We start from the raw sequence: 25,299 nt of genomic DNA on the forward strand, positions 1-25,299 counted from the left end.
GACGACTTGACTTGAAAAGCGGTAGATCTAAGACTGAATGTATTTATAGGTTGGTACAGATTTGGCCTGCATACAAATCCTAAGTTCCCTATAGTTTGTGTCATACAAAATGTATCTGTTGGCTCTGAGGCTACTTGGGTCACTATCCAGGGGAGTGACCGATGTAGCCATCCCGGAATAGTGACAGGGTCACTATTCCATGTAACCCCGTTACACAACATCTCACTAAACGTTTGTGGCGCGTTGCTGGCGTCCATATTGGTGCGGCTCGATGGCTACACTTGGGTCGGCTCGATGGCTTCGTGACTCGATGGTCTGAACTCGGACTCGATGGTCTGAAACTTGGACTCGGTAGCTCGATGGCGCCGAGGACTTGACAACGACAAGTGCTACTATGTAACGTCGTAGGCTTTACTCTCTTGAAAGCGGAATGAAAAGTGTATTTAGCTTGGCTTAGTTCGGGTTTTCCTTCTTTGTTGCTGCTCTTTTGCAGCCAGTCATTCTAAGAGTAAACCTAGCGTCATCTTAACCTGAACTAAAGTAAACACAGAGTAATCCTTCTAGGTGTCATCAACGGAGTTGTACTCCGTTACAGAAGACGACTCTCACCGTACGGTGACGCGGTAGGGGATACGCCCAGCGCGTTCCTCCACTCCCTGACCCCGGAAGTTCTTGATGACTTCTCCACGCATGCGCCAGTGTACTGTTAGTGGCATTAGCACCTGCAGCCGTGCTTCTTGGCACAGCATGTGGCGGCGGGGGTCCAACAATTGCCACAATCGTACCCGTTCGAGGTGGTAGGCGATGAAAACACCCGAACGTGAATGCACCCGTTCACTGCGCTGATCTCGGTGTCGGCTTCGGCAATGATAAGGGCGACCGGCGTCGACCGTATAGGGTCGTTGCTCTACCGCTTCATCGGTTCTTGATGGTGGGAGCTCCGATAGTCCAAGGATCGAACGCTCTGCGCGATGGAGCTCCACCAGTGTTTCCACGTCACTGTTCGGATAAAACGACACTCGTGATGAAGACAGAACGGACACAGCGAGCTTCTCAACAGCTTTCGACGTAGTGCCTCCGACGAGAATGTCTTGCCACAGCACATTGTCACCACAGGATCCACGAACAACTCCAGAGATATTGGGCACGTCAGCACCCCCTCCCGCTGTGCCAAGTTGTGGAGGCTAATGTCACGTTGGGTCCTGGCAGCGTCGCTTGCCTGCTCCAGCATCTGTGCGCGCTCCTCGCTGATTGAACTCTGTTGCTCTGGAGCGTCATCTTCAGCCTGGGTGAGATCAACCGTCGCAGTAGCCAGAGCCTCCGAAAATAGCATTGTCAATAACATTATTTCAGAAAATAACAATAAATTACGCATTTCGGCGGGTTCAGCCATCTACCGTGATAATTTATTGATGTGCTTTGTGATATTACATAATTTATGACAGTTACCTTTATATAATAATGTTAGCGTTTTACCAGCCATCTTCTCGCTTCCAGTCGTTCAGAAGAACTGGAATCAATGGTTGTCTGCGTTGCTAGTTGCAGCTCATTTGGCAGCGCTCACTTTTCAATTTTCACTTCTCAAGCCTCCAAGACCTCATCCAGCATGGTTCGCGCTAAACGCCCCCCTCGCCCTACCTACGCGAACTCCCAAGTCTCGGGGTTTTACTTCCGCCCGTGTCGCGACGAGAACGACGAGGTGATTCTCGAGTATTTCCGTTGCCGTTGCGGCACGGTTCGGAAGCAAACCCATAGGAACGGGTACTCCAACCTGATGAAAAATATCAGGCGGGAGCACCCTGACTACGAGACCGTCATGCTCGACGCTACGACGGCGGAGACAGGCTCCCTCGTGAACTTCGTCCGCCACTCGGCGCGCAACCTCCACGGCTGGATGGTTTGGATTGTCATGTGCAACCTGCCACTCTCTTTTTGTGAGAGCCGAGAAGCTCGGCGGTACGTGTATGCATAAGGTCATTGTGTTTACATTACTACGGAAACTAACAACTTTACTTTGTGGATGTTATTCAGCTACTCCAGCCTGGACCCCATCTCGGAGGAAACGCTGCGGGCTGGCATGGACGGGGTCGTTGTCGCCGTTGAGCGTTCGATTGCGTCGGAGCTCCCAGCACGCTTCGGCATCATGCTCGACGGCTGGACACACGCATCTGAGCACTACATCGCCGTGTTCGTGTGCTATGAGGTGAACGGCTGTCCCAAGACAACGCTACTCAGCATGGCCCCGCTGCTGGACGCGCTGGACGACGATCTCTCAGCGCAGGGCCATCTCGAATTTCTAGCGACCATGCTGCCGCGCGATTCCGGCGTACAGCTGGCGCAGTGTCGCTTCCTCGTAGCTGACAACTGCGCCGTAAACCGGCGGCTGGCAACTCTTATGAGTGTGCCGCTTGTTGGTTGCGCAAGCCACCGCCTGAACCTTGCTGTTCAGGCGGACATGGCGTCGCATGAGGAGGACCTGGCTGCTGTGCAGGCGCTCATGGCTAAATTGCGTACTCTCACCAAATCTGCCAAACTACGGTAAGCGCCAATGTGTATGTGTGGTGTGTCAATATGTTTCTAACACAATTTGTGTACTTTTGTAATTTTTTTACAAAATAGGTTGAAAACGCCACTTCGGCCTGTCATTCGCCAGGACACGCGCTGGAGCTCTACGTTCGAGATGGTACGGCGCTACCTCCAGCTCCTCGAGTTTCTTGACGCCGAAGACGACGACCTCATGGACCTGCTGCCGCCGCCGGCGATGAACAAGCGACTGCGGGCATTGTACCAGGAGCTGTGCGACATCGAGTCGGCTCGAAGGCCCTTCAAGGCCACGACGTCGACCTGCTGGACGTTCGCGAGTGGTTCGACGAGCTGATCGCTGTCAAGCCACAATATGCGCGCTACATTGGTAAGTTTGTAACTGTTGAATTTGTGTTTAATATTTTCACTAACAATTGTATAATGGTTTTTACTTTGCAGGGCCTCGGGCCAACATTGTGCACAACCCAGATTTTGAGGCTGGGTGTGTACGCGTTCTCCGCGGGAAGGCGCAGCGGCTGACGCGTGCTGAAAAGGCCGCTTTGCAGCCCTTCGAAGCTGCCAGACCGGACGACGCGGCCACGAGTGAAGAGGAGGAGGATCCAGCCGCGTCGTTCGTGGAGCGTCTTCGGAAGCGCCGGCGGCTTGCACAGGACCGTGTCAAGTATGAGCAGCTGAAGAGCATCCCACCCACGTCGAACGTGGTGGAACGCTTCTTCAGCATTGCTCGGGTGACGTTTGGTCATCAACGACACGGCTGCTGCCACGCACGCTTGAGACGATTTGTTTCTCCGCCAGAATCGGTCGTACTGGGATGCAACGACTGTGGACAATTTGAGCTAGATGATAAGCTAACTGGTGTCTTGTTAATAGACTTCATGCTTTTCATAATGGCATTATTTATTGTGGTACGTTCGGGGCAATGCCATAATGTACTGTTGTATTGGTAGGAATAATTTATTCAGCAACGCCCAACCTACTAAATAAAAATGCCATATCCGGAGGCCCTGGCAGCAGCAATAGCGGCTTGGTTCTGCTCAGTCGTGCCGCCCTCCTGCGGGCGCACTTCTGTAGCCCCAAGCTCTCGATCCACAGCTTCCAGTAGTGTACTGCGCGAATCGGGCATCGCTCTCAAATGCGACGCTTCCAATCCTCGACCACCTGCATCAGTTCTTTGCTGTGTCCACCGCTCTCGCTCTTGTTCATGAAGCTGCTCACGCAAAAACTGCACCTCGCGCTGAAGTCGCTCTTTTATCTCTTGTAAAGTTCTAGCATCAGCACCCTCTCCAATCAGGGCATTGATGGGTTGTGTGAAGCCCATCCGCTGCTGCTGCTGCAGTGCGGCGGGCTCCCTCGCCTCCTCACTCAAAGGTTGGTCCAGTCCCTGCACGACTACTTCGTTCTTGCTTTCAAAAGCCATCCCACTTCACGCTTGTTCTGCAGCTTGTGCTCGTCTTCTCACGACTTAGAGTTTATTGTCTCGTGGTGCCGCCTGTACTTCGTAAAATTGCTTGGGGGCGGCCTCAAGTTTTCAGCTGAGTCGTGAGAAGTCGCGCGATCCCGAGAAGATGGAAAGCTATTCTGACTGCTACTTCCACAAAATGGCGTAATTGAACAGAACACCAAGTATTGCCGAAAAAATTCAACAATCTTTTCTTTAAATTAACCAGGGGTATTGTAATCACTTAAGTCTAACGACTGCTAAGCCGCATCTCCCTGTTTTCCTCTTGAGGTGGCCCCCACACTTCATCCTGACATCTATAGCTTCAAAATGTATTAACTCCAAGTGTAGTCCGTATCCAAGTCAAAGCCACCGTCCGAGTTATCATCCAAGACTCGCTGGACTCGAAGCGGATCGCCTAGAACAGAGATCCATTGTGATTGCAGTTCTATTTCGCGCCATGAACGCCTAAAAGCTTGAAATGATAGCCTCTTGCGAGATCATTAGTACGGGCCCGAGTCGGAACTCGAGGCAGAGCTTGAGTCGGAGCTTGACGAGCTCGATCTGGAGCTTGACCAGGAACTCGAGCTCGAAGTCGAGGTTGAGTCGTAGTAACCACGGCTGTCGTGATCGCGCCTTGTAGTCAATGCGCGGTGCCTAGCCCCGCCCGCCCGTTCTTGGCCGCCATCGGGCTCGCTCGACGACAAGCTAGGTGGGAAATCATTTTGTGGAGCGAGCTGGATAACGTTTCCAAGCGCAGCATTATTACCTCGGGCATATCGGATATGTTGCTGCGGTTCTGCTCTTCGACTTTGACCACCTCCTATGGCAGTCGGTGATCCAGCAAGTTGGAAAAAGGAGGCCAAGGAGATAAACCCCACTCTGCGCAAAGCTCCACTCAGTGGTCCTGCCGGTAGGATATCTTCATGGTTTCTTGGCGCAGCCCTTGGTGTAAGAATTCTGGGTTCTGCAACATCAGCACTCGCAGTCGGAGCAATTGGAGCAGCACTCCCAACATTTCTCGATGCAGTAGGCGTCTGCTGCTCACCAGTCTCGATAAGTCGGGGCCGAATAAACAACGAACGTAAGTGCACCCGCTCACTGCGTTGATCTCGATGTCGACTTTGACGGGTGCTAGTGGAGCTTCGACTATGGTAGAGCAAGTCGCGTCGGATATAGGCGGCCCACGCTCTACTGCTTCGTCGTTGCTTGGTGCAGGGAGTTCAGGTAGTCCGAGAACTGAACGCTCCGCGCGATGGAGCTCCACCAGTGTCGCCACGTCACGGTTCGGATAAAACGACACCGTGGGTGCACGACAGAACGGACACAGCGAGCTTCTCATCAGCGCTTGGCGTAGTGCCTCCGACGAGAACGTCTTTCCGCAACATTTCTTCACCACTGGATCCACGAACAATTCCAGAGATATCGGACACGTCAGCATCCCCTCCCGTTGTGCTAAGTTGCGGATGCTAACGTCCTGTTGGGTCCTGGCAGCGTCGCTTGCCTGCTCCAGCAACTGTGCGCGCTCCTCATCGAACGCACTTTGCTGCTGCTCTCTCGGTGGTGGACTGTCATCTTCAGCTTGGGTGAGATCGACTGTCGCGGCATCTATAGCGGCTTGTGCCTGGTCGGTCGTACCAGAATTCTGCGTTCTTAAACTTGAACCCCCAAGCTCTCGATCAACTTCTTCCAGTAAACCGCGCAAATGAGGCAACGCCCTCAAAAGCGACGATTCCAGTCCTCGCATATCCCGACCACCTGCATCAGTTCTTTGCTGTCCATTGTGCGCGTTCCAGTTCAAATGCTTCACTCTGCTCTTTGAGCTGCTTCTGCAATCTCTCTACCTCCTGCTGAAGCTGAGCGTGTCTCGCTCTAGCCTCAGTGTCCTTTTCAATCAGTGTGTGAAGCTGCTGCTGCAGTGCTGCGGACTCTCTCGCCTGCACGCTCAGACGTTGCTCCAGTCCCTGCACCATTTCGATCTTGCGTTCTAGAGCCGTTCACCTCGTTCTATTTCGTTCCAGAGCTGCTCTCGCTTGCTGGCGAAAGCACAGCGCTCGTCCTGCAGCTTGTGCTGGATGATCTCCTTCGCTGCACTTAAAGTAATTGTCTCGTGGTGCTTGTCTTTGATCTGCTGCTCCAGAACTTCGATGCGCCGCTTGAGGATAATCGCCAGGTCCACCAGAGCTGACTTGGACTCTTCCGCTAGCTCCCGAGCGCTTTGAACCTCGGAAGTCGACGAGAGGAAGCTATCCATCTCTAACGATTGAAAACTTCTCAAGATGGAAGCTGTTATGAGTGTTGATTGGCTGTGTAATTGAAAATTAGTGATTACCAAACAACTTCAACTGCAACAAATCTTTACATGTTAGTCCGTATCCGAGTCAAAGCCACCGTCCGAGTTATCATCCGACACTCGTTGGACTCGAAGCGGCTCACCTAAAGTCGAGAGGTCCATTGGGGTCGCAATTTCAGTCCGCGCCGCTAAGGTATCCATCAAGTTCCACGATTCATCCGTCAACACTGGGAACTCCTCCACGGTTCGAAGCGGAGACGGCACGTGTTCGATTTGAGTTTGCTCCGGTCCTTGGTCACTGTACACCGCAGCAAGATATCCATCTTCAGTCGGTGCAGCAGAGACGTACAAGTCACCACTTGCGGGTGGAGTGTAGGGTGACTCTGCCATTGAAACAGCACTTGCTGTCGCTCTGGCGATAGTGGGCCAGCTTCTTCGCTCATAACTTGGAGAAAGCCTTCGAGCTCGAAATGTAGAGGAAGCTATCGTCTCGGGAGATTGGTCACTTGGTGCTGATGACCGGCGGTGAGGAACCTCAGACCGTGCGCGAACTCGTTCTTGGCGAAGCTCTCGGTATTGACGCAAAATTTGGTGTAGACGCGCGGCTCCAATTCTGATCGATTCTTCACGAGGATTGCCTGGTGAACTTTGCGGCTCTAGCATTGACCGTTCCACCCGGTCTGCTCTCTTAGCTGCGTCTGCAATTGTTCCACCGTCCTTTCAAGCTCTTCTTCGCGCTCTCTAACCTCCCTGTCTGCCTCCTGCATCCTGACTGCAAGGTCTTGCCGTGTCCGCAGCTGCTCACGAAGCTGCTGCCTCAAGCGCTCGACCCACTCCTTCTCCTTCTCAGCAAGAACACTCGCCAGGCACTTTATAGTGGCATCTTTGCTCGCAAACTCCGCGCTTAGCTTGAAATTCTCACTCGTGAGCTGCTCTCGCTCCATGGCGGAAGTGCTAAGCTGAAATGTGATTGGCTGGCTAGTGCAAATAATTGATTATCGGGTGCACATCTGAAACTTCAACTCGGATGTTGCCTTTTCAGTCGGAATCTGAGATGGACTCGAAGTCCGAGCCCAGGAGGTCTTCCAGTGACGTGACGCTCCGCGCAAGAGCGCTTAGCGATTGGCGAGGAGCAGGCTGGCTCGCTGTCAACCGGGGAGACTCGTGCTTCACGCGCCCAAGCACCGAGTCGTCTTGTGTGGCAGAAATCCGAACTGGTCGACGTGACGCGGCTGCAGTTCTTGATGTTGTACTTCTAGCAGAAGTCGAAGCAGTCGGTCTCGCACTTGGTCCTGACAGGCGGGCTGTAGTTGATGTTGCTGCCGCTGTAGATGGATGATCACGGGCTGATGCCTTCATCCACGCGTCTAGGGAGGTGGATGGATCCTTGGCATTGCTTGATGTGTCGCTTGTGCCTGCCGGTTGACTACTTGCTGAACCATTGGCTGCAGGACTAATGAATGAATGCCGAGCAGCACTGGATGCAGCTATCGGCAAGGTAGATAACCGCTCCCCCGTGGATACCGCACTTGGCGGCTCTGCTGCTATCGGGGCAGCACTTGGAGTAGCATTTGGACTTGAACGTGAAGTACGCCTTCTGCTTGAAGATGCATTCGTGTTTGGCGTCGCACTTGATACTGTGCTTGATGTCGCAGTTGCCGAAGCAGCATTAGAGCTTAAAGCTCGACGTCGAGAGGTAGAAGATGACTGTACTTGCTGCTCTGCAACAGTGGTGACCAATGAAGGGGCCATCGAAGCTGCAGAAGTTCTGGACCTGGAGCGTTGACGGCTGGTAGCGGTAGACCGATTGACGCTAGACCTTGAACGTTGACGACTACTGGTAGTAGAGCGGGACTGCGCGCTTGGAAGACGAAGTGAACTGAGGACTGAACGCACCATATTCCTTGGTACAGCAACTGGCCCATCGCTGCCTAGTCGATAAATTTCAAGACCTGAAGGTTCCGCTTCGCGATTGTTGTCGGTAGCAGCGGCCGACACAGCGGTGTTTGGTGAAAGATTCGAAGTAGCAACGGATGCCGTCGTACCCGATGGAGCGTTGCCTTGGGTATTAAATAGTGATGATTGGCGGTGAGGTACCTCAGATCGTGCTTGGACTCTTTCGCGCCGATGCTGTCTGTGCTGGCTTTGGCGTGCGCTTGATGCTCCAATTCTTCGTCGATTACGGCGGGTGCTTCCCGTCGTAGCAGATATCACCGCGTATTCATCCAGCGATGATGCAGTGGTTGTTGGGGTCGAATCTTCGCCGGTTGACATATCAAAAAGGGAGCGGTTCCGTTGGTGCAGCTCCACAAGCTTCGTCATGTCGCGGTTTGCGTGGGTCGATACCAGTTGCCCTCGGCAAAATGGGCAGAGAGGACTTTGGCTCAAATGCCTCTGAGGAAAATGTCTTGCCGCAGCATCCAGTTAGCACCGGGTATTCAAAGAGTTCGAGCGAGATCGGACATGTCAACAGCCCCTCGCGCTCCATCAGGCTCTGTCGAATGGCATCTCGTTGGGTTTTGGCTGCGTCGCTTGCTTGCTCGAGTAGCTGCGCTCGCTCTTGGTCAAACGCCTCTTCCTGCTCTTTCAGACGCTGCAGCATATCCTTGTCTGCTGCCCCAGCTCGTCCAAGTTTTGTGTTACCTGCAGCTGGTTTAGCTTTACCTTTGCCTTTGCCTTGCTGGTTGCCTTGCAATCGATCGTACGCACTCAACAGACTCCGCAACTGTGGCATGGCGTCGTCAAGAGATAGATTCAGCTTTTCCTGCGCGTCGTCCTGGCAACTGCTCGCTTTCTGCATCATCTGCGCGTCACTTCGATACTTCGCCACTTCCTGCGTCAACTGCACCCGTTCTTCCTCGAATGCCTTACTCTGCACTTCGAGACGTTGTTCCAGCTGCGCCACTTTCTCTTGAAGCCGCGCCTTCTTCGCAGTAGCCTTGCTGTTTTTCTCATTAAACCTCTTCGTAGCTTGCCTCGCCTTCTGATCGTGCACTAATTGCTGCAGAGACGCAATCTCCGCGTCTTTCGTTTTCAGACGCCGTTCAAGCTGCTCCACTGTCTGTTGAAGCCGCATGTGTGCCTCGGTAGACACTTTCTCTATGGTCGCTTGCGAGAGGCTCTCCTTCTGCTCACGGAGCTCTCTCTGCAGCGAGCCAATCTCCTCTCTAAGAACAGCCTCCAGGCGTCGGTACTCGGCGTGTCGGTCCTCCGCTTCCCGCAGTTCCCTCTTCTTCTCCTTCATCTCGTCCCGGAAATCCTGGATTGTTTCCCAGAGCTGCTCTCGCTTCTCGTGCAGCGAGGCCTCTAGCTTGTCCACCTTCTCCGCGAGCTGCGTCTTCTCCCTCTGCAGCGCTTCGTTCTGCTCCGCCAGCTCGCCGTTGGTCTCTTCGAGGTCGTCATTCTGCTGCTCGAGGTCTCGGATGCGCTCGTTCAGACTGGCGCCGAGTTCAGTCAGCGCCGCCTTCGACTCCTCCGCCAGCTTCAGGAACAGCGTCTTGTGCCGCTCGCACTCCTGCGTCGGCGCGAGGCAGGGACCGCAAGTCCCCATGGCACACACCGCTGGACGTCAATGCGAGTGTAGGTCAAAAGTTGCCATTGAGATAATCGTCGCTGATTGGTTGGTCAAAAGTTGCCATTGAGATAATCGTCGCTGATTGGTTGAAAATACGCGACTCACGGTCAAGTTTAAGTTGAAGCGTGTGTAGATCTGTCGTGCTCAACCTGATTGAGCACTTGGTCTTCATCGAGAGTACGATCTGACGCATTCGCATTGGATCGCGCTGTGCATTGTCGACTGGCGGTGATCTTTATTGTTATGCGTGCTAACAAGGCAATGTCTACGACGGTGATGCATCTCATTTGATAATTTGCTTAAAAAAATGACGTCGTTGTTTTGAAGCGCCTTCGGGGTAAGCATTTTGGCAATGCCGGCTCAAATCAAGGTCGTGCGTGCACTTCGAAGTATTACTATTATGTTATTGTCGAAAGAAAGTGTTTTCAGGATATCCAAGGTAACTGTGTTGATGCTTTCCAGTGAAGACACCTGAAATTCTCGTTGTCATCGATGCATCGAGATTCGTGCGCAGTTCGCCGTCAGCGACATCAAGTGACATCAGCTGGCGAGGTAGCCACCCCTTCGAAGGCCAAGCGCTCTGAGCGATGAAGCTCTACTAGTCTAGCAATGTCGCGGTTCTCGTGAACCCCGACTCCACGAGCTTGGCAAAACGGACACGCCAAGCTCTGCTCGAATGCCTGTCGTAGCGGGCCCCACGAACACGTTCTTCCACAGCACCCTGTAATGACTGGGTCCGCAAACAACTCACGTAAAAGCGGACACGACAGCTCCTTTTCGCGCGCCATCAGGGCCTGCCAGGCCATCTTCTGCTGGGCTTGCGCCTCACGGCTTGCCTCTCTAATAACCTCGTAAGCTTGTACTTGGCCTTCGGGTGGTGACGGCCAGTGCAGGACAGGCACTGGTGTGGTTGGTCGAATTGCCTTCTTGGCCTTGGTCATAAGTCGCCAATAGACTGCGCAAATGGGGCACGATTCTTGTGAAACATAAGCTGCTCGCCGCTTGAATAGTAGCCACTTTTGTTGCGCCAATTCGCCGCAGCAACTGTGCTCGCTCGCGATTAAGCACAGCGAGTTGAACTTGCGTTCGCTTTGTAAGCTGCACTATGGTCATTTTGAGCTCATCTTGCGCCGTGTGCGCCTTGGCCTCAGCTTCTGCAATGGCTGCCTGCTGGGCGGCATTCTCCTGTTGTAATCTCTGGATATCCGCTGTTAGCGCACCAGCACTAGTCGCTTGTTGCAGATCATTCACTCGTTGCCGCTCAGCTTCGCACTCGATATGCGTCTCGTCCAAGTTAGTCTCCTTCGTCATGAATGAAGCGCACTTCTGTAGCCTGCTTGTCGGTCGCAATTCTCTCGAATGATTCGCAAACGCTGATTGGTTCGATCTTTAAACAACAGACTACAGGCGGAGGACGGATTGTCCACAAGACCAACCTCAAATGTCCACAAGTATCTAATACCCTTAATCCTATTGTTGTAGGTTACCAACTACCTACTTCAAAGTCTATGCACACTCGGGAAAACGCCACTCTTCAGCAGCTCGCCGCTTTCGAGGTCTTGAAAACTCGTGGGCCCAAGCTGTTAGCGATGCAGTGGTGGGTCCTGATGAGACTGGAGATCGAAAGCTACTTCCCGATGCAGCGTCAGGATCTTTGCGATGAGATTTTCCTGGCGTCTCTAGCGTCACACGTAAAGCGGCACTTGGCTCAAACAAATAGCGGCACGTTCGGCGTGCATCTATACTTGCCGGAGGCCGTGACAGTGTACTCGGAGAAATGTTCGGTGCATCACTTTCCCCAGTAGTTGGCGACGCTGTTCGAGCATTCGAACCCCATTGCGAAGTATCTTCTTCCCGGGAGTCTCCACCAGCGTCGTCGTCGATATCCTTTGCACTTGATGCAGCACTGGGCAGGCGATAAATGCCAGTTGACTCATCCCGCTCACTCGGACGCTCTTGAAGCAGTACTGCGTCAACTCGTTGACTGGGGCGAGAGCATGCAACGGTTAGATGAGCTGCGGTACGCGCGGTGATAAACGCAATATCACTCAAAGCTGAGCGTTCAGAGCGATGGAGCTCCACTAGCGTTTCCATGTCAGCATTTCTGTGGACATAGCCCTCTTTTGCATTGCAAAACGGACACACAGAGATCTGCGCGAGTGCTTGTCTGAGCGGCTCCCACGAAGCCGTTTTCCCACAACATTCAGTGACCACCGCATCTTGGAACAGATCTTGCGAAAGCGGGCACGTTAGCACCTTTTCGCGCTCCATCATGTCGTGCCACCTCGTTTCTTGGTGGGCGTTGAGAGCCTCTCCAGCTTCCTTTAGCAGCTGGGTCAGACCTTGCTTCGAAGCTTCTCCAACATACTCATCCGTATGGATGCATCCATTTGGAACAATACCATGGTGCCTTGAATCCACGTAACCACCTTGCTGTTCTCGGTCATCCCGTGATCCGCACAGTTGCGGTATGATCTTGGTCAGAGTGACAGCCACATCCTCTTCTCGGCTGAACAAGCTGTGGCCCAACTCTTTCTTTTGATACTGATCCCCTGTATCTTCAGGCGTATCAAAATCTCCCCAGCCAGGTTTGTCACTGCAAGAAATGTCGATCCTAGGCTCACACTCCGTGTGCTGATGACGAGCTGCTGCTCTCAGTGCCGACTCCATCAAACTTCGGTCCGCTTCGTCATCCTCCAGCTGCTGCAACTTGCCGGTGCGGTCTTTTTCTGCATCTAGCGCGTCAATAGTCTCGCTCAGCTGCCGCTGCAGCCGCCGGATGCCCTCGTCCTTGAGTCGGAGCGCGTTCTGCGCCTCTTGGATCTTGCGCTGGAGTTTCCTCCTCTTTCGCGCGGCCTCGCGGTGCTGCGCATCCAGCTGCTGCTCGAGGCTCTTGTTCCGCTGCACCACGTCTCGGATCTGCTGGTCGAGGGTCAGGTTGCGCTGCCGCAGGAGCTCCACGAGCGCCAGCGAGGAGGCCTCTTCCGGCATCTTGAGAAGCTCCGGCTGGGTCTTGGGTACATTGTGTTCCGTACACGACCGGTACGTTCATTTCTAACGAATTAGAAAAATCTGTCAAACATGTGTAAAAACGTTTCTAAATGAATGAATTTGAATTTGGCGCCAAAGCGATTTTACGCGCGTCAATTTTGAACCGGTCTCAGTCAGTCCCAATTCCACCGCCGCACACGGAATATCCCACCAGGAGCTACCGGTACTGCAACTCATAGAGCTCGTGTCAAGCCCGTCAAGTCAAGCCGCACCATCCCCCTGGACTCTGCACCGCTCGACGTTCAACTTTTTCGCCACCCAGCCAGCCCCAGTCATGGCGACGCAGGAGATGATGAGCCCCATGCGCCGCAGGGCGCAGGAGCTGCCGCCGCGTACGCCCGGCAGCATCCGCGTGGCGGGGGCCTCCAGCATCCAGCCGAGCCCCAACCGGACGGAGGCGGCGGCAGCCATGATGCATCTGCTCACGGGCAGCAACGGCGACGAGCAGGAGCCCAAGACGTGCCCCGCCCTCAAGCCAGCGAAGGCCAAGCGGCGATACGTGCGCAAAGCCCCCAAGAAGGTCGGCACCTCGGCCAAGCGGCAGATTAAGACGGCGTGGATGGACTCGGACGCGGCGGCAGCAACGGGGAAGCCCTCGTGCAAGACGGACTCGAAGCCGGAGGACGGCGACAAGGACGCCAAGAACGGCGACTGGAGGATGGACGGCGACGAGGTCAGGTTCTTCCCCTTCCGAGAATACAACCGGAAGGACAAGTCGCTCGGGCTGCTGTGTGAGAAGTACGTGCTGTGGTCTGGGGTGTAGACTTTGTGTGGTTAAAGGGTTGCTGATGGTGTTTTGTTTTGTTATGTAGCTTCCTGAAGCTGTACCGCGACGACAAGATTGCCGAGATCTGTCTCGATCGAGCAGCGACGGAGTTGGGTGTTGAGAGGAGGCGGATTTACGACATTGTCAACATCCTGGAGAGCATTCATCTCGTGAGCCGCAAGAGCAAGAACCTGTACAATTGGCACGGGCTGGCGTCGCTCCCTACGTCTATCGGTGCCATGAAGGTAAGACCGCAACTGAAATGGCTGCGATGTGGGTTGAATGGAGGCTTATTTTTTCTTGTTGTCTAGCAACGCTATGCTGAAATGCACAAGTCGTCCCCCGGTGGCTCCAAGAGCGCAGAATTCCCTCCCATCAAGAGTACGTAGAGCCCGAAAATTGTGTTTTGACCTTTGAAGCCAAACTGACATGACACGCTCTCTCTAGGTGATCGTCGGAGAGGGAAGTCACTGTCAAAGCTGAGTCAGATGTTCGTCCAGCTCTTCCTCGGGAAGGTATACCACGACTCAACAACGGTCTTGTAGGTAGATTGACAGCTAACTAACTTCTGCACCTAAATTACACAGGAGGACTGCATTATCCCACTGGACCAAGCTGCCAAGCAGCTCATCCAGATGGAAGATAGCGAAAACGAAGAAGACCGCCTTCTGAAGAGTACGTTGTGGAAGTTGCTGCTTATCTACGGTTTTCACGATTTCTTACCATACTCTTTGCTCCGACAACAGCCAAAATCCGCCGACTGTACGACGTTGCCAATGTTTTGGTAAGCGTCGGGCTGATCGAGAAGCTCCAACTCTCCAACTCCCGGAAGCCGGTCTTTCGGTGGAAGACGCGCAGCTCGACATCGACCCCCACCTCTTCTCAGACAAGTAACTCGACAAACCAGGAGAATGTGCGCGATAACAAGCCGACTCAGCCTGGTCCGGACAACGCGGTTCGAGTAAAGTCGGAAACAATGCCTCCTGCTGCCGACACGGAGGATGCGGACGTCATGAAATCCCCCCAGTCGTGCGACAGCGATATGTTCGACGACGGCAGTGACTCCCAGTCCGACTCAAGCAGCTGCGGCTCGAAGCGAAAGCAGAGCGACCAAGACGCAAGCGACGTGAGCATGTCAGAAGGTGAGTCTTCCTCAAAACGGAGTCGACTTAATGAGAAGGGATCGAAGCAACCGACGGAGGAGAAGAAAATGCTGCTTCGAATGGACGCCAACAACGAGCCTATTCACCCGCAGACTATCCTCCTCGAGCAGCAAGAGCAGCTCAAACAGTACATGCAGCAGTACATCCGCGAATACGTCGACTACTTGGCAGCGCACCAGCAACTCGATGGAGTCAAGACCACTGGTGGTCTAACGACTCCCTCCAAGCCCAACGGATCAAGAGATACCCACGGTACCCCGGTCACTCTACCTTCTTTGGCTGGGAGTATCCAAGATCTGCTGCTGTCCGAGAGCCCTCAGTCCGTAGCCGACATCGTGGCAGCTCGAGTCCTGAACAACCCGCGGCCGCCTCTTGGAACGCCGCCGGTTGCCGCTGAGCCGGAAGCAGAAGCAGCTCCAAGGCCGTTGATCCTCTCGAAGAAGCACTTTGGCTCTATCGTCAAGACCCCGCCGCCGACTAAGGGCAAGACATCACATGCAAACTCCAAAGACGACGAAGAGCAGTACGACGCTCCACGGAATCTCATCATGGCTCTGCAACCGCGGTCGCAGTCCTAGGAATATTTAAGCGCTGCGTGTAGCAGACGAAATCGCTGGTAGTGACGAGGTGGGACAGAGCGGCTAGCTGCGTGTGTGTGTTGTGAAATGTATTTCAAGATGAATGTATCTCCTATAACTCGTAGCATACAGTACTTGGACCTTGTGAATGGTGAGTCAAGCGCTCTGATGGTCCGCCCAGCGCTGACTAATCGTGGCATAAGCGGCTATGCAAGTGCACACAACATCCTATCCCGTCTGTTGTCACGCAGCCCCTGATGTCATTCCCCCAAAAACTCTCGCGTCAACCTGACTCGGCCGGATCAAACCCATGCGGAAGCCCAGCCAGCGCAATTCAACTTGAGACCGCGAGAAGGCAGAGCTGGCGGCGCTTCGGAGCCTCGTGGTCGAGCTGGAAGCCCACTTGGCCTCACTCTCTCGAGGCGACGGAACGCTCTCTCGGTCTCAGCTCCAAGTCGGCGTGGAAATGCTTCGCTGAGCGGCAAGCGCGAGCTCGACGAACAGCAGAGCAGACCAACCGTGTTCTTAATGAGCGTGCCCAGAGCAACGCCGACTGGATCCAGCGTCTGTGGGAGCTGCTGCACGAATAGCGGGGAGCTGCCAACGCCTACAGTTTCAAGGTGATGGCGACGATGCAGCGGAGAGCTGCCAACGCCTACAGTTTCAAGGTGATGGCGACGATGCAGCGGAGAGCGGAGGACGGGTTTCATTTTAAGGGTTAAACGGGTCTTTTGCGGGTCTGGTAAGGTAGTTGGTCTGGTGTGCATATTTGGCTGGTCAGTATGACCGTCAGCCTGATCCGTACAATACCTGTAAGATACCGTGAACGTGGTAGCAAGGCATGTGTATCATGCTTTAAGGGGGCGGACACTCGCTCGTTGGCTCTCGTCTGCGGACTTCTAGACGGGGGGGGGGGGGGGGGGCGCCGCTGCGCGGCCTGCCCCACCCCCTCACTCGAAGTCCTCGACTCGGCCAGGCGCGGTGTCTAGAAAAAAAATATCGGGTTGCAGCGCTCGCCTTCGCTCGCTCGCACAGACACGCCCCCGCCTGTTCGGCGGGTGTTGGTGAACAGTGAACGCATTGAGTGAGCCTCGCGCTCGCATTCGCTCGCCCTCGTCCATGAATTGATACCAGTACTTGCGTAGGCTAGTTTATCTACTGCTAGATCGATATGTATTAGTAACACCTAGGTCGCTAAGTGGTATTTCTCAGGTATGGATATGGGTCGGGCATGAAAATTTTTTATTTTTCCTGTAAAATATCCATAGGTCTGGATAGGGTCTTACTGACCCGAAGCCTTACCAGACCCGCAAAAGACCTGTTTAATAATCTTCCCGGAGGACGACCTCGTGTTGAGCCAATTGAAGGGGCAAGCACATGCTTCCGCGCTGCGATTGCCCGAAGTTTTCGCGAGAAATGGCGTCCGAGCGCTAGAAGACCTGACGTCGGAGGTGTGGGCTCACAGAGAGACTGGTGCAATGGAAGCCGCATTGGTCGGTGTGCGCCACGTTCCCTTTGATATGCACTCAACCTCAAACGCCCTCTGGACGGCTCTCTCGCGTCCAGAAGCGAGTTTCGCCTCGGAGAACTGCTCCGTATCGGACGCGCGCGACATCGCACTGAAGGCTCGAGTAGTCGAACGCGCACCGAGCCTCTGCACCATGAAGGTGCAAGACAGACTGGTACTCAACGACGAGACTGCGGTAGTCGACTATCACGCGGTGGTTCATCGAAGCACGCTGGAAACACCTACCGCGCCAATATATTCGTGTGGCAGGCGATTCTAATGCTGGCGGACGGCAGCGTCAGGTATGAGGACACGACGTGGGCCGCGGTTCTTCGCTCTCCGTCCAGCAGCATGGAATCGATCGTCGCGCTCGTCTGTCAATCGGAGCTCAAGACGAAGGCCGGATACAGCAATGTAGCTGACCTGAAAAGCCTAGCAATGGCAGCGGCTCGAGAATGCCTTGACATTACCCTCTCTACCACTGAAGACATGTTGCTTAGCGAGAGCCTGAGCGAATCATCGCATAAGTTGCCAAGCTGTATCACACAGCTTCATACTTTGATGTGTATTGGTTTGTAAAGTTTAGTGCAGTTCGTACGAAAGCAAAACTACGGACAAGCGTCTCCCTACCACCTTGCTTACACGATAGCCTTCGGGTCTTGCTTGACCGCCGCCAGCAGCTCGCGCGCCGTACGGAAGTGGACATTCGGGAAGAATTCGGCGCGGTCACGCTTCACCTTCTCCTGGTCGAGCTTGAGCGCCCCCAGCGGCACATACAGATTGAACTCCGCCACGAGGGCGGCCTCGCTGAGGTCTTTGGTCGGCCACCTTTTGCAGCTCGTCGAGCGACTGGAAGGTGACCTTGAGATCGTCGACACCTTCGGTTTTCACCAACTCCGCCATTTTTGCCACGTCGTCTGCTCTTCCTGGACGAAGGTGTGGTGGCGCCACTTGTTGGGGCTTTTCACCTGCGCGGCGACAGCCTTCGCAACGTCACGGGCGCTTGTCGTCTCGAACGGTTCGTTGCCGGTGCCCGGGATCGTCATGGTCTTTGTGTTCAGGTCCAAGGCGTAGAACGGGCCCATGCCCGGGTGGTAGCGGTTGGTACTCGGGACGATGTAGTCCATGACGAATCCGATCACCACGACAGTCCACTCGAGTTCGCTTTGCTCCTTGAGCGCATCGCGCACGGGCATGTTGAACTGGTACGCCGTGCCCGGTTCTTCGGTGAACTCCTCCGTGTTGCCGCCGAACTCGGATGGGATGAAGCGCTTCCACTTGGGCGTCTGCTTGCAGGCCTCGATCAGCGCCTTGTGAACGTCCACGTAGGCCGGAGACATGTCGGAGATCGTGCTGACAAGCGCATCGCAGTCGCTCCACGAGCTGCTGCACGGACGAGTAGTCGGTGATGCGCTGCTCCACGACGCCCTTCTTGCCGTCGAAGAAGTCCTTGTGCGACCGGGTCAAGAGGACGACTTCATGTCCAGCAGCGGGCAGCTCTTCGACGAAGTACTTGGCGAATGATCTGGCTCCGGCGATGGCTACGCCCATGGTGATAGAAGGGGTGGGGGTGGATGAGATGTTGGCTCGAGATCGACGATTAAAGAATGAGAGAGCGGTGGGGTTCATATGAGCGAGATACCTGTATGATTCAAGCAAGGCAAGGTCTGCTAGCGCGCTGACTAATCCCTCTTGGATTGTCAGATCCCTTGGATCAGTCAGATTAGTTCACTTCAACTGCAGTTCTGACTCAACAGTTCTAGGGCATTGCTGGTATCTATACAATCTCTCTCTCGATACACATATCGACCGAAGATATGTATTTCAAGGAGTCCTAGGAGCGTGCAATACATGTACTCGACAATGACGGACGAGAACAAAAAGGTAAGCGTGGTTTCCACCCCTTCCTCTTTTCAAAGCACCGTGGCGTGTTCATTACTTTCTGTTAGCACTGTTTGCGCGAAGACTTACTTTGTCGCTGGTACTTTACTTGGCAATGCGTGCCGAGCAGCGTACCAACACTTTTTCATTCCAGCATGTCTTCAGCAGAGAACTAAAGGAAACGGCGCTGATCGACACCGGCACTTAGAAGTACATGCAAAGATCAAACCTATATGCACACTGTAAGCTGCGTTGCAGTTATTGACGGTTTGGCAAGCACTCCCCACTTGGTGAGAGGACTGGTGAGAGAGGACTGCAGACCCTCATCAGCAAGTTGAAGCTGTTCAGATACCGTACCGTTATCGCTTCTACTAAGTGCGATGCTTACGCCCAGCATAGCATGGCGGGCCACATTCCAACGTTGCGCCAGTATGCGCACGGAAGCGGACGCGTCGGCTGCGCGTATCAAGAAGAAGAAGCGCTCGTCCGAGCGGTCGAAGCGCCACGACAGGCCCGCGGAGAAGGACGCAACAGCAGGAGGAGAATGGAAGCAGTTCACGTCGCCCGACGGCCACCCGTACTACTACAACGCCGTGACCAAGGAGAGCAGGTGGGAGCTCCCCACGGAGACGGAGGAGCAGCCCCCCGCTCACTCCAAGCACCGACGCTCCAAAGGGAGCAACAAGCAGATCGTCCTGGAGCAAGAGGCGCCTCATACCGAAGCTCCTGCTGATAATAAACCCAAGAAGGAGAAGAAGAAGCGGCCGGAGAGTCGAAGAAGTGCCACGGACGAGGTCCCAGCTGTCCGCAAGTCCAAGAACGCCATGTTCCAGAAGCTACAAGCCTCGCTGGAGGGCCGACTCAATGTACCCATGATGGGGCGACCCCCACCGATGCTGAACATCCGACAGGAGGGCGAGGGGGAGTATGCAGGAGGAGCTGCAGAGGAGAATAAGACACCCTCGCTGGAGGAGCAGTACGAGGCGGAGACTGCGGGCATGAGTGCAGCTGAAAGGCTCCGCTTTTTGAGGAAAAAGCGACAGGAGAACATGATGGCCAAGAGGGAGAGTATCACTGGGGACGACTTTATGGCCGAGGTGGCCAACAATATGAAGAAGAAGGGAGCTACGTTAAATTCCAAGAAGAAGGAGAAAGACAGCGGTGACAAGGTGATGAGTTGGAAGGAGCAGGAGCTGGCGGAGGAGGAGCGCAAGAGACAGCAGATGCAGGCGGAGATGGAGGCGAAGGAGCAGGAGGCGGCGAGAAAAGAACGCGAAGAACAGGCTGCGAAAGAGCGAGAGCTACGAAGGGAGCAGGAGCGTGCTGAGCAAGCTGCACTTGAAGAGCGGCGAGAGCAAGAACGAAGACAGCGTCAGGAAGATGAGAACCGTCAACGACTGGAGAAAGACGAGAAAAAGAAAAAGAAGAAGGAGGAGAAGAAGAAGGCTTTGGATGGGATGGACAAACAGGGCTCTGAGCATGATACGGGCGCTGCTAGTGAAAAGGGTGCTACTGAGCAAGATACAGTGGCAACCACTGGTAATGGAAGCACTGGGGCTCAAGATGAGGAGGTTTCAGAGGCATCATCACCAGAACGGGTGAAGCATAGGAGCCGCAGTCGAAGTTGGGGAAGCAAGTATGGAAGCTCAATTCGTTCATTGCAGTACGAGAACGCGAAGGCAGAGGACAGTGCTAAGGACGAGCTTTCGCTGATAGAAGGTGAAGTAACATCAGACCCTTCGCAGGATGAAAACCAACGGGCACGCGAAGAGCGACGCGTCCGGAAACAACGAGAGAAGGAGTTGGCGGCATTGAAACGGACCGAGCCCGCGACATCGGAATCGCAACGACGTAAATCGGTATCCAGTGCTGGTGATCTAACAGAGGACTCCAGCATCCGCACATCCAGCAGCGCCGAAGCTGAAGAGGAAGCCAGGCAAATTGAGAAGCAGTTGAGGCGTGAAAGGAGACGAGTCGCCAAGTTGGAAGCGGCGCTCGCTGCCCACTTGGGTGGTGATCATCACGAACGGTCTCAAGATGGGCATTCAGAGCAGCACGCAACGAACAACAATGGCTCGGTTTCGGGGTCAGCTCCTGCCGGAGCCTACCCTCAGAATCCACCGCTGAGCGGTGGAATGTATCCCCCGTATCCGTACATGATGATGCCACCGCCACCACCGCCGCCATCAACGCCGTATGGATATTACTATCCGTATATGCAGCCCCCACCCATGATGCCCGCTCCGATGTATCCCCCCAGCATGGTAGGCGTGCCCCCAGGGTACCAGTTGGTGCCTCAGACACCACTGCCTTCGTCCGACGGCATGGCAATGCCGTCTGCAATGGTGCCGTACAGCGCGGAATCAACAATGGAGGGCGCCTATGGAATGCCTTTCGGATCCATGTATGGGCAGCAGTCTGCGCCGGAGCTGAGCAAATGCGATTGTTGCCAGGGAATTGGCGTCGGGCTGGTTGAAAAGAACGGCGTCTGTGCTCACTGCAACCGCCTCCGCCTAGCCTTCATTGTGGATTCCGCCCAAATGCGCCAGAGGTGCTCCGTTTGTGGCGGGTGGGGGTTCCAGTTGCTTCAAGCGAATGGTATGTGCGAGCATTGCACTCGGCAGACTGCCCAGAAGTCGACGGAGAAGCTCATGGCTGAAACCCGGCGCCGCAGCAGTGTTTCCGCCCCTCGTGCACCCTTACCTGTATCCCAGAATTCGACAGGAAACCCGCCAAAGAACAATGGCATTGATGATGTCGACTGGGACAAATCCTCATCCGACGACTCAGACTGGGATGACTGAGGCGATGCAGCCTGTTGTGAATATGCTGGTGTTTAGAGACGGAATGGAATGAGTTATAAGCGATGACCATACACGATAATAAATTACTTTGAATATATTTGCCGCGTTCTAGTGGCAATACAGTACTCGGCGTGCCGCTACGAGACCAATTTACGATGCAGCATGAAATAGGCTCGGCACGAAAGTTGGTGCTGTACAACAGTGCAGGCATGCATTCTCTCCATCGCCTTAGCAGCGCACCACTGCATTCTCCAAACATTGTCTTGGGCAGCAAGGAGACCTCGCCGAGAGGAGACAAAGCCGCAGAGCAGAACCATCGCGACCTCATTGTCATTCCTCCGGCAGTCTCGCTGTATAGCAGCACCCAATCGAGCAACAGACCCACGCTATCTGCAGCAAAGTCACACAACCCAGCCGCAGCAGCTTGCAGCGACATTGGAGTTGGAGTCTGCATCCATCCATCCGTTCAACTTGAAGACACGCGCACCCACCCATCCCTTGGTTAAAACTGCCAGCCAATTGACTACCAGCACGTACGACAGCCTCACTCATAGCTCTTAAGACGCTCACAAAGTCACCCGATGGTCCTCGGCAGCAAGCGTCCTCGCCAGCAAATGGCTTTAGTGACTCGGCCACGTACGTTCCAGAACAACCGCGACCGTTTCGGATTTTCCGCACTGCCACGTACCTGCGTCGCGAAACCTTATATTGTCCGACCTCCTGTATTAGGTCAATCACATACAATTCAGACCTGCATCATCCTATTGGGTACAATGTACCACTGGTGTCCTGGCCCGTCGCAATCTAGAATTTTCGACAGGGTTGACGGGTCTTCCCTCCCACTTCACGGCAAACTAACACGCAAAAGTATGCACGTCGCCCCTCCTCTGGATCGATGGAAGTTTCGATGACAAGGCGAGGGCAGCCCAAAACAAGAAAGATCGCACTTAGTTTGGGCGCCGCGGGTTGTTTGGCTGGGGCTGCAAGCAAAGCCCCCTTTCCCGAGGACAAGTCGGCGGCTCATTCTTCAATCTTCCCTGTTGGAATCAAGACACAAGAAGCACCCCACACAGAGAGACCATGAGCGCTCCGGAAGCCGAAACGTTTGCCTTCTCGGCCGACATCAACCAGCTGCTGAGCCTGATCATCAACACGTTCTACTCGAACAAGGACATCTTCCTGCGCGAGCTCATCTCGAACGCCTCGGATGCCCTGGACAAGATCCGCTACTCGTCGCTGACCGACGCCAGCGTGCTGGACACGGACAAGAACCTCGAGATCAAGGTGATCCCGGACAAGGCCAACGGCACGCTGACCATCCAGGACTCGGGCATCGGTATGACCAAGGCCGACCTCATCAACAACCTGGGTACGATCGCCAAGTCGGGCACCAAGGCCTTCATGGAGGCCCTGGCCGCCGGCGCTGACATCAGCATGATCGGCCAGTTTGGTGTGGGTTTCTACTCCGCCTACCTGGTGGCCGACAAGGTCGTGGTGCACTCCAAGCACAACGACGACGAGCAGTACGTGTGGGAGTCCGCCGCCGGCGGCTCGTTCACGGTCACGCCCGACACGTCGGAGCCCATCCTGCGCGGTACCCGCATCGTGCTCAAGCTCAAGGAGGACATGCTCGAGTACCTCGAGGAGCGCAAGCTCAAAGACCTGGTGAAGAAGCACTCGGAGTTCATTGGCTTCCCCATCAAGCTCTACGTCGAGAAGACGGAGGAGAAGGAGGTGACTGACGACGAGGAGGAGGAGGACGAGAAGGAGGGCGACGACGACAAGCCCAAGGTCGAGGAGGTCGACGAGGAGGAGGGCGAGAAGAAGAAGAAGACCAAGAAGATCAAGGAGGTGACCCATGACTGGGACCACCTGAACTCGCAGAAGCCCATCTGGATGCGCAAGCCCGAGGACGTGACCCACGAGGAGTACGCCTCGTTCTACAAGTCGCTGACCAACGACTGGGAGGAGCACGCCGCCGTCAAGCACTTCTCGGTGGAGGGCCAGCTGGAGTTCAAGGCCTGCCTCTTCACCCCCAAGCGCGCCCCGTTCGACATGTTCGAGGGCGGTGCCAAGAAGAAACTCAACAACATCAAGCTCTACGTGCGTCGCGTGTTCATCATGGACAACTGCGAGGAGCTCATGCCCGAGTACCTGTCGTTCGTCAAGGGTGTTGTCGACTCGGAGGACCTGCCGCTGAACATCTCGCGTGAGACCCTGCAGCAGAACAAGATCCTGCGCGTGATCAAGAAGAACCTGATCAAGAAGTGCCTGGAGATGTTCGCCGAGCTCGCCGAGGACAACGAGAAGTACCAGAAGTTCTACGAGGCTTTCAGCAAGAACCTCAAGCTGGGCATCCACGAGGACTCGACCAACCGCACTAAGATCGCCAAGCTGCTGCGTTACCACTCGACCAAGTCTGGCGAGGAGATGACGTCGCTGGACGACTACATCTCGCGCATGCCCGAGAACCAGCCCGGCATCTACTACGTCACGGGCGAGAGCAAGAAGGCCGTGGAGAACTCGCCGTTCATTGAGAAGCTCAAGAAGAAGGGCTACGAGGTGCTCTTCATGGTGGAGGCCATCGACGAGTACGCCGTGCAGCAGCTCAAGGAGTACGAGGGCAAGAAGCTCATCTGCGCCACCAAGGAGGGCCTCAAGATGGAGGAGACCGAGGACGAGAAGAAGTCGTTCGAGGAGGCCAAGGCCGCCACGGAGGGCCTGTGCAAGCTCATGAAGGAGGTCCTCGACGACAAGGTGGAGAAGGTGGAGATCTCGAACCGCATCGTCGAGTCCCCGTGCGTGCTCGTGACGGGCGAGTACGGCTGGTCGGCCAACATGGAGCGCATCATGAAGGCGCAGGCCCTGCGTGACAGCAGCACCTCTGCCTACATGACGTCCAAGAAGACCATGGAGATCAACCCCCTGCACCCGATCATCAAGTCGCTGCGCGAGAAGGCTGAGGCCGACAAGAGCGACAAGACGGTCAAGGACCTGATCTGGCTGCTGTACGACACGTCGCTGCTGACCTCGGGCTTCAGCCTGGACGAGCCTACGACGTTCGCCAACCGCATCCACCGCCTCATCAAGCTCGGCCTGAGCATCGACGACGACGACGATGCCGCCGACGAGACCATGGAGGACCTGCCCCCGCTTGAGGGCGAGGACGAGGAGGAGAGCACGATGGAGGAGGTGGACTAAGCGTGTTCGCGCTGAAGTCGTTGATGGGGACCTCGAGTGCAACCTGAACGCCTCGGAGAACGCTGCCAGTTGTCCGCCTTAGTGGCGCGCTGCAGCTTGGAGTCCCGCCGACTTTCACTGGTTAGCTCTTGCATTTTTTGGTGGTGAGGTTTAGTTAGATCTTCGTAGTCGAAGGTTACATATATTTACGATTCGCCTACCCTACTTTGCTCTCTTGCCATTCTTCTTACTGTGACGGCATGGGTATGCTGTCAGTGGTTGAATCGCGAGCAAGCAAAGAGTGTGATGACTTTGCTGCGAAACTCAATACTTTTGTCGAGGAACACAACTGAACTTGGACCAGACTGTCAATGACAGTGGAGAACGTGATCGCAACCTGTGTCCTGATTGATGACGAGCAACTGTGTCTGTCGAGTGTACCGACTCGTCTTAAGCTGCTGACGCTGACGATCGAGTTTGCAAGGCAAGTCCTGTAAAGCTCATGTCGAAGGTGCCGAAA

The 25,299-nt window shown here is 54.8% G+C and overlaps 11 protein-coding genes across 11 annotated transcripts; 5 read left to right on the plus strand and 6 right to left on the minus strand.

Annotated features, from left to right (window-relative positions):
* Positions 1-907: 907 nt before the first annotated feature.
* PHYSODRAFT_338597 (hypothetical protein) lies at positions 908-1,333 on the minus strand (the record flags this gene model as incomplete). The annotated part of the gene is made up of 1 exon (XM_009536446.1): positions 908-1,333. The coding sequence occupies one exon, from the start codon at positions 1,331-1,333 to the stop codon at positions 908-910; it is 426 nt and encodes a 141-aa protein (XP_009534741.1).
* PHYSODRAFT_288514 (hypothetical protein) lies at positions 1,313-3,551 on the plus strand. The gene is made up of 2 exons (XM_009536447.1): positions 1,313-2,510; positions 2,810-3,551. Exons 1-2 carry the CDS (start codon positions 2,021-2,023, stop codon positions 3,061-3,063), a joined length of 744 nt encoding a protein of 247 aa, XP_009534742.1. The 5' UTR covers positions 1,313-2,020; the 3' UTR covers positions 3,064-3,551.
* Positions 3,552-4,450: 899 nt separating this feature from the next.
* PHYSODRAFT_338599 (hypothetical protein) lies at positions 4,451-6,236 on the minus strand (the record flags this gene model as incomplete). The annotated part of the gene is made up of 4 exons (XM_009536448.1): positions 4,451-4,639; positions 4,752-4,805; positions 5,085-5,578; positions 5,984-6,236. 4 exons carry the CDS (start codon positions 6,234-6,236, stop codon positions 4,451-4,453), a joined length of 990 nt encoding a protein of 329 aa, XP_009534743.1.
* Positions 6,237-6,347: 111 nt separating this feature from the next.
* PHYSODRAFT_338600 (hypothetical protein) lies at positions 6,348-7,219 on the minus strand (the record flags this gene model as incomplete). Its single annotated transcript, XM_009536449.1, has 3 exons — positions 6,348-6,658; positions 6,796-6,931; positions 6,989-7,219. 3 exons carry the CDS (start codon positions 7,217-7,219, stop codon positions 6,348-6,350), a joined length of 678 nt encoding a protein of 225 aa, XP_009534744.1.
* A 3,470-nt stretch (positions 7,220-10,689) lies between these two features.
* Positions 10,690-11,160, minus strand: PHYSODRAFT_305256 (hypothetical protein; the record flags this gene model as incomplete). The annotated part of the gene is made up of 1 exon (XM_009536450.1): positions 10,690-11,160. One exon carries the CDS (start codon positions 11,158-11,160, stop codon positions 10,690-10,692), a length of 471 nt encoding a protein of 156 aa, XP_009534745.1.
* Positions 11,161-12,292: 1,132 nt separating this feature from the next.
* Positions 12,293-12,840, minus strand: PHYSODRAFT_258853 (hypothetical protein; the record flags this gene model as incomplete). The annotated part of the gene is made up of 2 exons (XM_009536451.1): positions 12,293-12,324; positions 12,474-12,840. The coding sequence occupies 2 exons, from the start codon at positions 12,838-12,840 to the stop codon at positions 12,293-12,295; spliced, it is 399 nt and encodes a 132-aa protein (XP_009534746.1).
* A 334-nt stretch (positions 12,841-13,174) lies between these two features.
* On the plus strand, positions 13,175-15,407 carry PHYSODRAFT_523918 (hypothetical protein; the record flags this gene model as incomplete). Its single annotated transcript, XM_009536452.1, has 8 exons — positions 13,175-13,638; positions 13,713-13,911; positions 13,978-14,011; positions 14,114-14,181; positions 14,254-14,341; positions 14,413-14,501; positions 14,577-15,176; positions 15,351-15,407. The coding sequence occupies 8 exons, from the start codon at positions 13,175-13,177 to the stop codon at positions 15,405-15,407; spliced, it is 1,599 nt and encodes a 532-aa protein (XP_009534747.1).
* Positions 15,408-17,148: 1,741 nt separating this feature from the next.
* Positions 17,149-17,493, plus strand: PHYSODRAFT_522705 (hypothetical protein; the record flags this gene model as incomplete). Its single annotated transcript, XM_009536453.1, has 1 exon — positions 17,149-17,493. A coding segment is annotated over one exon (345 nt), but the record flags the coding sequence as incomplete, so codon positions are not given.
* Positions 17,494-17,552: 59 nt separating this feature from the next.
* Positions 17,553-18,465, minus strand: PHYSODRAFT_338603 (hypothetical protein; the record flags this gene model as incomplete). Its single annotated transcript, XM_009536454.1, has 3 exons — positions 17,553-17,728; positions 17,810-18,267; positions 18,311-18,465. 3 exons carry the CDS (start codon positions 18,463-18,465, stop codon positions 17,553-17,555), a joined length of 789 nt encoding a protein of 262 aa, XP_009534749.1.
* Positions 18,466-19,226: 761 nt separating this feature from the next.
* PHYSODRAFT_305260 (hypothetical protein) lies at positions 19,227-21,599 on the plus strand (the record flags this gene model as incomplete). The annotated part of the gene is made up of 1 exon (XM_009536455.1): positions 19,227-21,599. The coding sequence occupies one exon, from the start codon at positions 19,227-19,229 to the stop codon at positions 21,597-21,599; it is 2,373 nt and encodes a 790-aa protein (XP_009534750.1).
* Positions 21,600-22,639: 1,040 nt separating this feature from the next.
* PHYSODRAFT_355817 (hypothetical protein) lies at positions 22,640-25,005 on the plus strand. The gene has a single exon (XM_009536456.1). It carries the CDS (start codon positions 22,680-22,682, stop codon positions 24,798-24,800), a length of 2,121 nt encoding a protein of 706 aa, XP_009534751.1. The 5' UTR covers positions 22,640-22,679; the 3' UTR covers positions 24,801-25,005.
* Positions 25,006-25,299: the final 294 nt, after the last annotated feature.

This window comes from Phytophthora sojae, assembly GCF_000149755.1.
Source record: "Phytophthora sojae unplaced genomic scaffold PHYSOscaffold_9, whole genome shotgun sequence".
Classification (NCBI taxonomy): domain Eukaryota; phylum Oomycota; class Peronosporomycetes; order Peronosporales; family Peronosporaceae; genus Phytophthora; species Phytophthora sojae.